This window comes from Etheostoma cragini, chromosome 13 (genome assembly GCF_013103735.1).
Source record: "Etheostoma cragini isolate CJK2018 chromosome 13, CSU_Ecrag_1.0, whole genome shotgun sequence".
Lineage (NCBI taxonomy): Eukaryota > Metazoa > Chordata > Actinopteri > Perciformes > Percidae > Etheostoma > Etheostoma cragini.
In genome coordinates this window covers 14,009,236-14,023,638 of record NC_048419.1, presented here as the reverse complement: position 1 = coordinate 14,023,638, position 14,403 = coordinate 14,009,236, and the positions used below count along the sequence as shown (strand labels likewise).

At 36.2% G+C, this 14,403-nt stretch overlaps 1 protein-coding gene across 1 annotated transcript; it reads right to left on the bottom strand.

Moving 5' to 3' along the window:
* Positions 1-3,027: 3,027 nt before the first annotated feature.
* Positions 3,028-13,021, bottom strand: rab38b (RAB38b, member of RAS oncogene family). The gene is made up of 3 exons (XM_034889066.1): positions 12,603-13,021; positions 9,372-9,649; positions 3,028-3,647 (listed from the first exon to the last, which is right to left on the bottom strand). Exons 1-3 carry the CDS (start codon positions 12,829-12,831, stop codon positions 3,498-3,500), a joined length of 657 nt encoding a protein of 218 aa, XP_034744957.1. The 5' UTR covers positions 12,832-13,021; the 3' UTR covers positions 3,028-3,497.
* Between the last annotated feature and the right edge of the window lie 1,382 nt (positions 13,022-14,403).

The following is a 14,403-nucleotide window of genomic DNA, read 5'->3' as shown; positions in this document are numbered from 1 at the left end:
TGTTACTTTTTAGTTTCTCTTTCTTTTCACTCTTTTGTCCCTCATGTCTCCCTTTGTCTCTCTCTCTCTCTGGAGGCTATTTTAGACATAGATAATACAGAGTTATTTTATCTCTCACATTTATTTTATGTGAGAAAACATTACATACTAGTCCCCAGATGATGATACGTAACCATACTAAGATCTGTAGATCACAGTGTTGTCGGTTATTCTCACTGGCTATTTATGAACATAGAATAAAGACCCATGGAGGCAAAGGTTAATAAGCAGGTTAACTTGGCCTAATAGAGTCTGGAAGCGGGGAGTGGGAATCGAGAGTCGCTGAGGTCCCAGGGTTTAAAGAGGAGAAAGACACTCTTGGGAAAGCATGTGTTCACACGTTGTGGTTATGTTTTAAATCCAGTCATTCTGGATTTGCATGTGTGTGTTTCTGTGTGTACACCAGTGTTTATCTATGTGGGTTTTTTTTGTAGTAATTAGACAGCTTGGACAATAAACATAATGAATCATTAATATGTTAGGTCATGCAAGTTCAGTTAGCATCATTATAAAATAAAGGTGAGATTAGCAAATGAATATAATAGAAATTAAAAAGTGTGGGTTGTTTGTTTTCAATCAATCAGCATCTACAACTAATTGAATAAAATGCCTGCAATGTCACTAATGTGACAACAGATGGCACCACATGAGCAATTTCTGTTAGTGAAGTCAGTCGATGAGCTCAGATCATATCTTGTCTATCATCTTGAGCTCTTGTCGTGGATTACATAAAATGTCAAAATACTCTGTTGGCCTTCATGTGATTAAGCTGGCTGAATGTGTTGATCTAAGAGAGAGTTGGTTATAATATGTTTGAAATCTGTCAGCAAAATATTTCGTAGCTGGACAAATATGACCTGTTTAATGGGTTTGCTTCCGTTAACCTGCACCTTTGATGAGCTGGCTGTGACCTTTTGTTGCTGCAAGCTTTAAGTATTGCTTTTCTCCCATCTCATTTTCTTCTCTTGCTGCCTGCTTCTCCACTTCTCTCTCCCTCTCTCTCTCCCTCTCTCTCTGTCTCTTGTGTTCTCTTAGAGAGTATGTGGGTGTTTTCTGTAGGTGGTTCTCTGGCAAAGCTGAGCACTAAAGAGAACACAATATGTTGGGCTTGTAATCTAAGTAATGAATAGTTAGATTTGTGCCAGCTGTTGTCGCAGGGAGAGTTAAGAGACCAAAACTTAGAGAATATTGTTCCAAGTGTTGCTTTTTAATTACATCTTTTGAAATGTAATTAAAATCCTAAAAAACAATGACACCCACTCTCACAACTTCATCATTATTATTAAGTGAGCTTGTTTCTTAAACCATGAGCTATATTCAAGCCAACAGTTATTTATGTAATTAATTAAGATGAATGCAGATGACAAAATCCTTTCAAAGTGGTTATAAAACGCTTTTGGATCAGTTGATAAGTTGTTGGTGATGATTTCTTTTAGGTGAGCCAAAAGCAGACGACCAAATCTAATCTGCCAGGAACAGAATAATCCACGCAGTCATGGGCATCCTAATGAGAGCCTGAGAGTCCTGGATCAGCTTGAACACACACACACACACACACACACACACACACACACACACACACACACACACACACAAATGTCTCACTATAAACTAATAAAACACTTGGAAGCTCATTCACTGTCTCTTACAGTGATCATGAGTTTTTTTTCCAGGTGAAAGGTTAAATCATGATATTAATTTACTTTGGTGTTACATTAATGTGCTACAAAAACAGGGACATGTGTGACATTACAAATACTAATTACTGTAATACTTCACAATAAATAATGAGCAAGAACCATCCACAAGAGGTGTAATCAGAAAAATCCATGCAGTTTATTTGTGAGACAAAACATTTGATTATTCATCCCAAAGTATCATATTACACAGAATGTGTGTGAATGACTGACAATCTTTCTGGTCAGACGGTTTAGAACCTTATAGAAACTCTAACACACCCTAATGAAGAGCACATTTAACAATGTGAAATTGTAATCCTGTGGAGAGGGTGCTGTTATGCATGCATGCTCTAAATTACCACCAAGACCTCCCACAATAACACATGACACTTTTGTAATCAGGCTTATAAAACGGTGCAAACACAGCTGACCAATAGCAGCTGGAAGACACAGATGTCATTAAGTAAACACTTAATGTACAATTATGTAAATGGAAATACACCACATAAAGCAAATTCTATTTTACCACCCAGACAGGGACTTGATGTATAAACTTTAGTTCATATAAAGTCACAAATCTTCTCTTTAAAAAAAAGTATTGCATCTCTGGTTGTGTAGTCGTGTTTATATAATGCGCTGTACATACTGCATGTGCAGAGGATATACAATAATAAGACACTGGAAGCAGCCATATTTAGAAAGGTCAGAGAAGATTTCAGTATGAGAAACAATGACAAAGGATGGAGTGGAATGTGAAAGGAGAAAATATGAGATAAAACTTATGTAGTTACCATGGATACAGAGGGTTAGGGCCATTTGGGAAGTGAACTAATGTCCAGTTTGCATCCAGACAATAAACACAATTGTCCTTCTGATGAAGAAAAATAACACACATGCACAAATTGGTTCGATGTTGCAGCTATATTTAGTAGTCGTGGCAGAACACTTGAGACTGGAGGACTACCACTCCCTTCCATTAACAAACAGTATATGTCTGACAAACCTTGGATCACTTCAAGCTAAACTGCTCCAGTGAATCTGCCCCTGGCTGTAAAAGACTAGTTAAACTCGCCAAGCTCCATGATCTTTGTGTGTCGAAGTGTTTAACTCTCCTTTTCTTTGCAGCGGACCAAGTTGTTGGCTCACACAATAGTCAGTTGTAGAAAAGATTGTAAGCAGAATAACATAATACATTAACCAGTATTAAGTTCATTAAAGCATCCTGTAAATAACTTGGAATTGTAATTTTAAAAAACTATGTACTGTATGTGCAAAATTCACAGACTTCCACCAGCTGGAATTCACCGAAAATGGTTAATACTGACTTATTTGGCTCTTGCAGAATAATGATAAAGAAAGCCAGTATGTCATCCACACGGTTTCTTTTCTTCACAAAGTTTAGGAAGATATAGAAGGAGAACAGAAACACAATCACACTTGCTTGAAATCGTAAGAACCAATAAAAACACTCCTGTTTTCATCCTGTATTACTTTATGCCTTTTGGATGTGTTGGATGAGGTATTTTGCAAACATTGGCTTTATTTGTTTAGTTTTGTCCAGCGGGTTAAGGGCTAAAAAGTTTGCAAGCTCTGTTTTTTTGTAATTGGACACTTAGAAAACAAACAAACCACAAACATGCACCAAACTAAAATCTTCAATACTGTTTCACACCAAAGAAGACAAACTGTACTGTAGGTACTTAGATTTCCTTGGAAGACTGTGTGGTGTGACTGTCCCTCTTTGTCCAACTGTCTGTTCTGCCTTGGCGCCACCTTTTATTATTTGGAGCAGCCAGAGCAGCTCATCTGCCTGTTGGAGTCCAACTGAGGTGAGATGGTGTCTGGGACCACGCTTTTCAGAATGTCATTCTCTGTGGCCATGATGTGCTTGACCAGGAAGTTGGCAGCTTCACCGATGTTGAGATTGTCCTAAAAGAGAGATAAAACTGTTAAGTATGCCTCTAGAATCAGCTTTTTTTAAACAATCTGTTCAGTTTCAGAATTTCTACAGTTTTATTTTCTTAATTGTGTGAAAGCGGTTAATAGATAATATGAGTTTTTTTGATATACTAATAACATTTTGTCACTTTTGACATACTATACTTTTTTCTAAATGCTATAACTATGACTTTTTTCAACATTCTTTTCTATGACTTTTTATCACTTTTTGTCGACATACAATACTATGATTTTTTCCAACATTCTATACTATGACTTTTTTTTTACTTTTTCAACAGACAGTACTAGGACCTTTTTCAACAGACAGTACTAGGACCTTTTTCAACATTAAGTACCATTACTTTTTTATGACTTTTTACTAAACTATAGTATGACTTTTTCAGATGATTTTATATCGCTTCTTTTGACATAAATACTATGACTTATTTATCACTTTTCGACATACAATACTATGACTTTTTAATCACTTTATTCAACATACTATACTACCACTTTTTCGACAATCTATACTATGACTTCTTTCGACATACTATACTATGATTTTTGTATCACTTTTTTTTAACATATAACACTATGACTTTTTTTACTGAAGTTCTATATTATGACCTTTTCATGACTTTTTTTGACATACTATAGTATGTGTTTTTTAAATAATTTTTTCATATGTTATACTAAGACTTTCTATGTCACTTTTACCATGACTTATGTCACTTATTTCCTTTAACAATGTGATGTGCATGTTGGTCTAATGGTCATTTTGGTTTGACAGCAGTAAGGTAAAGGGTTCAAACCCAGGCTGGCACAGATGTTTGATTTATAGTTTTTATGTTCTCCCTGTGCTCTGGTCTCCCCCATCACAAACACAATACAATCACTTTTTCAACATACTTTTTTAACATACTATATTATGACTTCTTTATCCCTTTTTTCAGCATGCTATACTATGACTTTTTAACGTACTATAGTATGACTTTTTATCACGTTTTTTGACATACTAAAAAACTAGGACTTTTTTGACATACTATAGTATGACTTTTTTATCACTTTTTATGACTTTTTCCGACAAACTATATTGTATAATTTCTTTATCACTTTTTTTGACAAACTATACTATTGTTTTTTCATCGCAATTTTTGATATACAATACTATGACTCCTTATCACTTTATTGACGTACATTACTATGACTTTTTTGACATACTATACTATGACTTTCTATGTCACTTATCTCAAAATTTTGTTATAAGTATGGTAGCATGATGGTTTGCGTTGTTATTTCACAGCAGAAAAGGTTCCAACCCAGGCTGGCACAGATGTTTGCATGTTCTCATCTTGCCCCATCACAGAAAAAACATAATCTGCTATAATTTTTTTATCACTTTTTCTGACACACAATACTATGACTTTTTTTGACATACTATACCATTACTATTTTATCCGTTTTTTTTTACATAAAATACTATGACTTTTTATCACTTTTTTAACATACTTATATCTTGACTTTTTTCAACATACTATAGCATGACTTTATATAATTTTTTTGACATTCTATACTATGACTTTTTTGACATACTACACTATGATTTTTTATCACCTTTTTTCAACATAATATACTATGAATTTTTATCACTTCTTTTGACATACTATACTACCACTTTTTTTGATGTACTATACTATAACCTTTTTTTGGCAGTCTATACAATGACTTCTTTCTCCACACTATACTATGACTTTCTACATCACTTTTACAATTCCAGACAATAATTTTATCCATTCATAACACCATGAGTATGGTGGCCCAATAGTTTGCATTGTGGTTTTACAGTAGCAAGGTACACAGTTCAAACCCAGGCTAGTACAGATGTTTGACTTGTGTTTGCATGTTTTCCTTGTGCTCTTGTTTCCCATCACACAAAAAAAATCCCGTTCCTCTTGCTTAATTAGAACAGGAACCTGCTGAAAACCAGTTTTTAAACTGAGTCAGGCCGTTTTTATATTGTAATGTAATGTTACTTTTTCCAACTTTCCTGTATAATAAATATATGAAATGAAAAAAAAAATTAGAAGTTTCTTTAGATAAAAGCGTCAGCTAACATATTTTCATCACTTTTTTAACATACTATACTATTACTTTTGTATCATCACTTTTTCCGACATACAATACTATGACTTTTTTCAACATCCTATACTATGACTTTTTTAATCACTTTTTTTGGTTTACAATCCTTTGACTCTTTTTGACATTGTATACTATGACTTGTTTGTCATAATATGCAATGTCTTTTTTATCACTTTTTTCAACATATAATCCTTTCAATATTTTATCACTTTTTACAACATACAATACTACGACGTATCACTTTTTTACATACAGTACTATAATATGACTTTTTTAACACTTTTGTAGACATCCTTTACTTTGACATGTTGTCTAAATTATAGTACAACTTTTGATCACTTTCTTGACATACAATACCATGACCTTTTTTGACATACTACTATACTATGACTTTTTGATCACTTTTTTCAACACATAATACTATGTCTTTTTTCTATATGCTATACTACAACTTTTCATCACCTTTTTGGACATACTATACTGTGATTCTTTTTTGCTATGCTATACTATATGACTTTTTTATCACCTTTGTTCAACACAATATACTATGATTTTTTTTAATCACTTCTTTCGACATACTATACTACAACTTTTTTTGACAATCTATAATATGACTTCTTTTTATGACTTTTTTGACACACCGTATATTACTTATTTCCATTGATAACACTATGAATGTGGTGGCCCAATGGTTAGCATTGTGGTCTGACAACAGTACAGTACAGGGTTCAAGTCCAGGCTGGCACAGATGTTTCATTCATAGTTTGCATGTTCTCTGTTTTCTTCATCATAAAAAACACATCATCTTGCTTAATTGGAAGTTGCTTTAGCTAAAAGTGTCTGCTAACATTTCGTTTAATATGCTATACTATGACTGTTTTTGACATACAGTACTATAACTTTTTATCACTTTTGTAGACATGCCAGTACTTTACTATGACTTTTTCATCTTTCAACATACTATACTATGACTTTTTTAACATACTATATAATGACTTCTGTATTACCATTTTGACATACTATGATTTTTTCAACATACCAAGTCATGACTTTTTCTGACATTCTATGACTTTTTTGTTGTACTCTACTATGACTTTTTTAACACTTTTGTTGACTCACTATGCTATGACTTTTTTATCACATTTAGCAACATACTCTACCTTGTCTTTTCTCGATAGACTATACTATGAGTTCTTTATCGTTTTTTTGACATACTATACTTTGACCTTTTTCCCTTTTCAACATACTATACTGTGACGTTTTGTTTACATACTTTACTATGACTTTTTTCAAAATACTATACCATGACTTTTTTATCATTTTTTTTAAATGCTATACCATGACTTTTTTGTCTTTTTTTTAAATACAATACTATGACTTTTTTCAACATTTTATAATATGACTTTTGTGTTTTTAATGTACTGGAAAATAAAGTGCAACCAAATTCTGTACTTTTTCTAACTGCTACCAAAAAAGTCTATGTATGTCTGTGTGAATAGCCTACCTCTGACACTTCTTATGAACCTGCACCTTATAACCTTTGACCTTTCAGAATGTTGAGTCTTGATGCAACAAGAATGGCAGCGCACTTATGCTGCTCCAACACATTAGTGCCAACAGGATGTGTGAATGAAGACAACTTTTATTAGAATTTATAACGGGCCAGTAGCTTGGCCTGTAGTATTGCTGTTTGCAGCTTCCTCGAGAACCATTTATCTCATCAACTTCAAACTCGCACTGTGCTTTATTGAGTCCTGAGCAAAACACCTACCATGACATAGTTGCAGCTATTAACGGTCAGAAAAAATGGTGAAATACACTATAGTTCATGGTAAAAAACATGAAGAGCAGAATTTACCATTAGGCAAGGTAGGAAACTGCCTTGGGGCCCGGTGTCAAAGTGCCCCAAACAGCTATAGATTAAATATGATGTTTAGATATGAAAAATATTCAATATGTTACTATCCTAACTTATTATACCCTGAAAAAACTTACAGAGGGCCCCCAAAGCAGTTACTGTAAAACGTATGGTTACGTTGCAGATTCAGGTGTTAATCATAAATATTACAATTTATACATGATGTATTATTTTTCATTAAACTATGCAGCATTATATAACAGTTGAAAGCTCCACCTTGTTGTTAAGTAAATTTAAGTACATTGTGCTGATAATGCCTTCTTCTAATCTTCACTTGAAGTAAAAATTTGAATGCATGACTTGTACTGTCAATCAGAAACTATGTTTTGCTTCACACAAATTATCGGAGCTCAATCCTTACACAGTTGTTTTTTGTTGTTTTTTGTTTAACCCTCTTGATGTCCTTGGGTCAAATTTGACCCCTTCAAAAAATGTCTGTATCTGAAATATGGGTTTCTTTTTACCCATTTACCACAAAAAAATGGATTGGATTCCATACAATGCTGTTTGAAAATAAAATTGATCACTTTCATTCCTGACTAAACTCATCTGTACGCTCCTCTGATCTTAATTATTAGTCAAAATAATTCATAATTTCAGCTTTTTTAACTCAAATATTAAGTATAATTCTCTATAAATGAAGGTTATTGACCATGAAAGTACTGTCAAACTAGTAAGGGGGTGTTAGTGAAAACTAAAAAAAGTCTGAAAAAGGGACAAAAATGCCAAATTGTTGTCTGTTTTTTAACCCGGGAGGACAACACAAGGGTTAAACACAACTGTATTTTAAATTCTAGTCAGGATCCCATTGTTTCTGAGGATACAATTTATCATAAATATGGGGAAATATTTGGTGCAAAAAATACCTAGACATTTCTATTGATTAAATACATTTTCTTGGCCTAGAAGCTGAACTCCTTTTAAAAACAGTTAACAATCCTCTAGCTTGTTTTGAACCTGCTTTGTAAATCTATCTCGCTGAGACACTTTTCATGGGGATATGAAAGTTAAGTTGGCTCTGTGGGGATGTTTTTACTTACTGAAGTGACCTGAGTGGGAGGAGATCTCCACTGAGTGTATCAGCCGCTCAGTGCAAAGGCCTACATTCTGGCCCATGTTGAGGATTAGAGCAGTACCTCAACACTTTCAGAAATACACTCATTTGTATTCCTAAGTTATAAAAGAAGATTGATTTTTTCATGTCAAATATGAAGCTACAGACAGAAACCAGTTACCTTAGCTTAGCCGGAAACAGGGCTGAACAGCTAGCCTGGCTCTGTCTGATGGAATACAAAGTGCAAACCAGCGCTTCTAAAGCTCACTAAGACTACATTTACACCAGGTGGCTATTTTCATAAATGGACATTTCAACCTCTCCGGTTTCAAAAAGAAAGAATCGTGTTAAGAGGCAAATTCTCCATAAATGAAGAGCACAAACAAAGGGAAATATCATTGTTTTTCAAAATAACCATGTATGTGTAAACTGGGCCTAATTTGTAGTATAAGTCACTGTGCCTAGCCAAGGAGTAGACCTGCTGATCATAAAACCACAAATTGTTGTTTTAACACAATTTTTTGTACAGATTAAACAAACAAGATATAATGTGTTAATAAGTGAGAATTAGAGAAAAAATACCTCAACCACACTCTGGTCTCACCTTAGCCGAGGTTTCAAACCACCCGAGAAAGCCATGGTCCTTGCAGAACTGGTTCATTTTGATGCCGTTGTTGATCAGCTCCTTGCCCTGGTCGCACTTGTTAGCCAGTAGCACAGTGGCAATGCTCTGTCCATTAGTCAGCATTAGTTTGGAGTCCAGGTCCTCTTTCCACTTGATGACGGCCTCGAAGGTCGTGGGCCTTGTCACATCGAACACTATGAAGGCTCCCATTGCTTCACGGTAATACACTCGGGTCATGTTTCCAAAACGTTCCTGACCTGTGATGAGCAAACACACAGACACAGTGAGCTTCATTCATTACTGTGACAACACTATTGTTCCCAGTCATCAGTTTAATAAAAGATTCTCCTTGTTTTCCTGCATTTATTTGCAGGAAACAGCTAATGCAGCTGGCATTAGGATTGCAGTTAGCATAACCTGCATTCCCGTTAAACAGCACATTCTTGTGGTGTTACTGTCACGTTGCACTTAACCAGAAGGTCAATGCAACAGTTTGTTCCCGCTGATAATAGGCCTACTGAAATTAAACCTTTATTTTGCTCGACCTGCAATGAAAATAACCTCTGACAAAGACTATAAGAGTATTCATTCAATATATCAGTGAGAATATAACCATGTGTGTATGTACAGTATGTGTGTTCATCCATGCAGCTTGTGCATTGTGCAGGTAATGGAAATGAAGTGCTTAAAAAGCAAGTTAGAACATATCATTCACCGGGGTTGTGTGTTCTGCCATCTAATGTGACTACTTGATGGTTCCAAACTGGGTGTGTAGGTGTGTACATCCTCTCAGAAGAAAAGTTGAGAGGATTAATAAATATTAATACGTGAGAGTCCATTTTTGGCATCGCTATGAATGCTTTGGCAAGGACAAAATGCTGCTATTTGCCTCATTAGTAAGAGGAAATGGAAAATCTGACAGGCCATGGACAGAGAACTTCCTCCTTTTGTAAGAGATAATAATGACTTAAATCGCTCATAAGGAACTCCTCATGTGCAGTGGTGTGGCAGCAGTCTCAGACAGACACACACTTCACTCATGTCACTTGACACACTGTTATTCAATAAACTGATGGTGCAATATACAACTTACTGTGACAGGACTTTCAAGTACAGCATGCACAATGTACCATTCCTTAGATTATACCAAGCAAGTATTCTTCAGCCCCTACTTAGTATATTCCTACTCCTCCATAGGATGAATTTAAAGTAGGTATCTGAAACTAAATCCAATGTGATATATAATTGCATTTGACCACTTGAAGCATGTGCCTGTGTTTGTGTGGTTGTGTGTGTGTGTGTGTGTGTGTGTGTGTGTGTGTGTGTGTGTGTGTGTGTGTGTGAATGACAGTGATGTTTTGTTTTTTATTTAGGTTCCAGTGACTCCTGTGACTGGCCTTTAAATCTTCATCACATGGGCCTAATCACATTATGCAGCTCCATTGCTTGAATGACCACAGGTCAGGTCTTCCATCACAAGGAAGCCTTTGGAACGTTCTTGGTTGCTATGGTAACGTAAGGCCGACTCTAGGGGCTGCCTTCAGCAGCTAGCTAGCTAGCTAGCTGGCTTTTTAAACAATGTAACCATGTAACTTTACCATGGATGTGTTAGGCAATGCAGCCTACTGTTAAAAGTTACCACGACAACAATGACAATTCTCTGTAAAGTGGTTTGGACAGTTTTCTTGGATGGAAAAGAGTGTAAATAAGGACGCAGAGTGTGCAAACATTTCCCCCGTTGAGCTGACAGAGAGAAGAGTTTGTTTGAGTACTGGCCCTCACGGCGGTATGTTAACATTAAGTAAAACGTGTTTCATACTTCTTGCATTATAATTGATGTAACCTATTAGCCTAACCTTGCTAGTTAGTAAGAAACATTGAACACTGATGATTGCTTCTAGCTGAAACGAGTTCATGTTTTGCCCACATTAAATAAGAAACTAACTTACATCACTCTATTAAGTGACAAAGTTTTTAGTATTCTTTGATCCTGTCACTGTAGTAGACTCAAAGATTTGGTGCCTTGCGAGCCACTTTTTATTATATCTTTTATAATTCAAACAATATTTGGCTGGAAGTTTTGATTCTTTGATTGTCTTTTACTGCCGGTAGCACATTTGCTGCTCATGATCTGACCGTAGTCCTGAAGCAACAATGCTGTTATGAATACACAAAGGATATGTTACATGTGCGATTTCTGTCTGATGTAGGCTATGTAGGCAACAGTGCTTTGCAGAGCCAATGCTGCTGGTTTTGGCGGTTTAAATATATTTTAGTCTGAATAGGTTAAAATTGACAGGTTTTTGACTATACTGATGTATACAACCTTTTTAGAGTGAGCTTTGTTGGTTGAGCATTTGTAGCACTGCCATTGCCTTTGTAATGCAGTATGTTGAAAGGTAAAATTGTTGCTTTTTTCAGTTTGTCCTTTTTGATACTTCTACAACTTTTTGAAAATGGCCCACTCCCTTTTGTACTGGACCACCCGAAATACTATTTCTGCCTAGCCACTGCCCCACTGGCTTCCAAATACTGCCATTTGTGCTCGTTGGAGAGCCTGAGTCAGCCAGAAAAGCATCAGTAAGGGTTCCTTAGATCGTGGGAGAATATTTTTTTCTCCATTCCCTTCAGACAGTTGTTTTCTTTTTATTGTCTTTTTTAATTTAATTTTGGAACTGGACACCTTCCAGCTTTGAGTTCTTCCACTACAGAGTTCTAAAGGGTCAACTCTGAAAAGATCTTTCCAGAAAGTTGACGAGTCTGTATGAGGTAGAATAATTGTGTGTTTGTGTGTGAGAGAGAAAGAGAGAGAGAGAGAGAGAGAGAGAGAGAGAGAGAGAGAGTGAGAGAGAGAGAAATACGTTGTCCTAGGCTACCAGCTCACAGTGACAATGCGTCTTTTAGCTGTGAATGTTTCATCATTTTACAACAGTCACGCCTCACTGTCAATTCGAAGATAAGTCTTATCTCCACAAACCATCAACTTTTCAGGAACTATGACAAACAGCCTTGCTGAACAACAATTTCACGTTTTTCAGTGAGGATATGAACTTCCTATTTATATTATATATTTAACAAGAGCATAGCCGACCATTCAAACTATAAATGGTGTGCAACATATTACATCCGCCAACATGTTGCAGTGACAGCAGAACATAACTTTAGGCTTATCCACAGCAAAAGAAATATAGAACTTTGACACTGTCCCACCTGCAATGTCCCACAGTTGGAGCCGGACAGTCTCAGAGTCCCAGTTCAACACCTTTAGGGCGAAGTCCACGCCGATGGTGGCCCGGTAGTTGGTGGAGTAGGTCTGGTGGACGTAACGCCTGATGATGGAAGTCTTCCCAACCCCCAGGTCTCCGATAACCAGAACCTTGTATAGGTGCTCCGTCCGGAGGCTCTGCATGCCGTTGGAGTGTGATGAGTGACTGGTCATTCCACGTACCGGATCTCAGGCGCACAGCAGATTTCAGCAACTTTGACTCATTAGACCTAGCCTATATGTGCGGTTTGAGGCTTCTAGCCCCTGATCCCGTGTGTCTCCGTGTGGGATCCGCCCTCCCTGTGGGGAAGTGTGCGATGTGCTCAGGGGATGTGCTGCTTGGGAACTTGTGACCTCGCCTCGACGCCCCGGGGAGACGAGCAGTGCGCAGGGTTTAAGGCAGGAGTTCTTGTTCCAAGGCTTTGTGAGTTTCGAGTGTAATATGCTGCCAATTTATATGATTTTCTGGCATAGTGTAGCCTAGCCCGTTATGTGCTGCTAAAGGGTGCTTTTTTTTTTTTGGAAACCTAGTTTCACTTTTAAATTGCTAAATGAAAACTACACGTTGCCTCCATCATCTGGCCAACGAGGAAATGCTCCTTAAATCCTGTTCATGCACAGTTAAAACATACAGTCATGTTGCAATTAGTGCGTGTCATTTACTAGAGCCTGAAAGATAAATAATTTTTAAGGCCGATATTGATACAAATATTTTAGATATATCAGCCGATATACATGTTAAAAAAGAAATATATCCAGACACGCATAAAAAAACATAAACAGATGTCCCTATTATAAGTTAATTGTAGTTATTTATGAGTCCTCACTAAAATAATATGATAATGCAGTTTCAAAATACACTTGTTTGTTTCACAACAGAACAGAGGAACATCAAAATACATTAACATTCTGATAAATAAAATGTATAAAAATACAAACTTGTGATTTGAAACTTAAAACACAAAACTAACAAGGACTTTGTAGAGCGCCCTGTGGTGGACCAACTATGCAACACCAACACTCGCAGCATGGTCGAAGGGTGTTTCGTCCCATTTTATTTTAATTTGTAAATATTCATTTATCGTCTATTATAAATGCAGATACCAATAGTTTGGGAAATGCCTAACATCGGCCTGCTGATATATCGGTCTGGCTCTATCAATTACTCATGTCCATGTAAAAACTCGTCAGATTCTTGCAACTAATAGCAGAATGTACTCAGTTCTAGTAAGACAGAGTGCTCCCATTTTTGTCTCGTTATTGATGGCATTTTAAGTTTGTAAAATATTTATTGAATCTTCCTGTTTCCAACAGCAACATATCCAAAAGCTGGATCAGACAAGTCAAACATGGCATTGCAGGTTGTCATTTCTCAGAAAACACAACTTTGGGCATGCTCTACAATGCTGATGCTGCTGTTAAAAAAACAAAGTTATATAAAAAAAGAAGGAAGTACACTGCATGTTTTAATAGACCCAATAGAGTACCTGGTATTATCTGCCATATTGCCCCACTGGAATACAGAGTACTGAATAGACAGACAAATGCAAAGACGACTAGGTTATGTCTTAAAACCACAGGTTTTTATTGTGTGAATTGAAGTGGTCTTTATCAGTAAGATATATACTGGTTATGTTGTTATGTGGCTGTAAGTTGCGGTGCTGCTAAAAACAGCAAATACCACCATCAGATTTCAAGGCTATACAATCAGTTGGTCCAGTGAGGCCTTTGCTCTCTCATTGGACT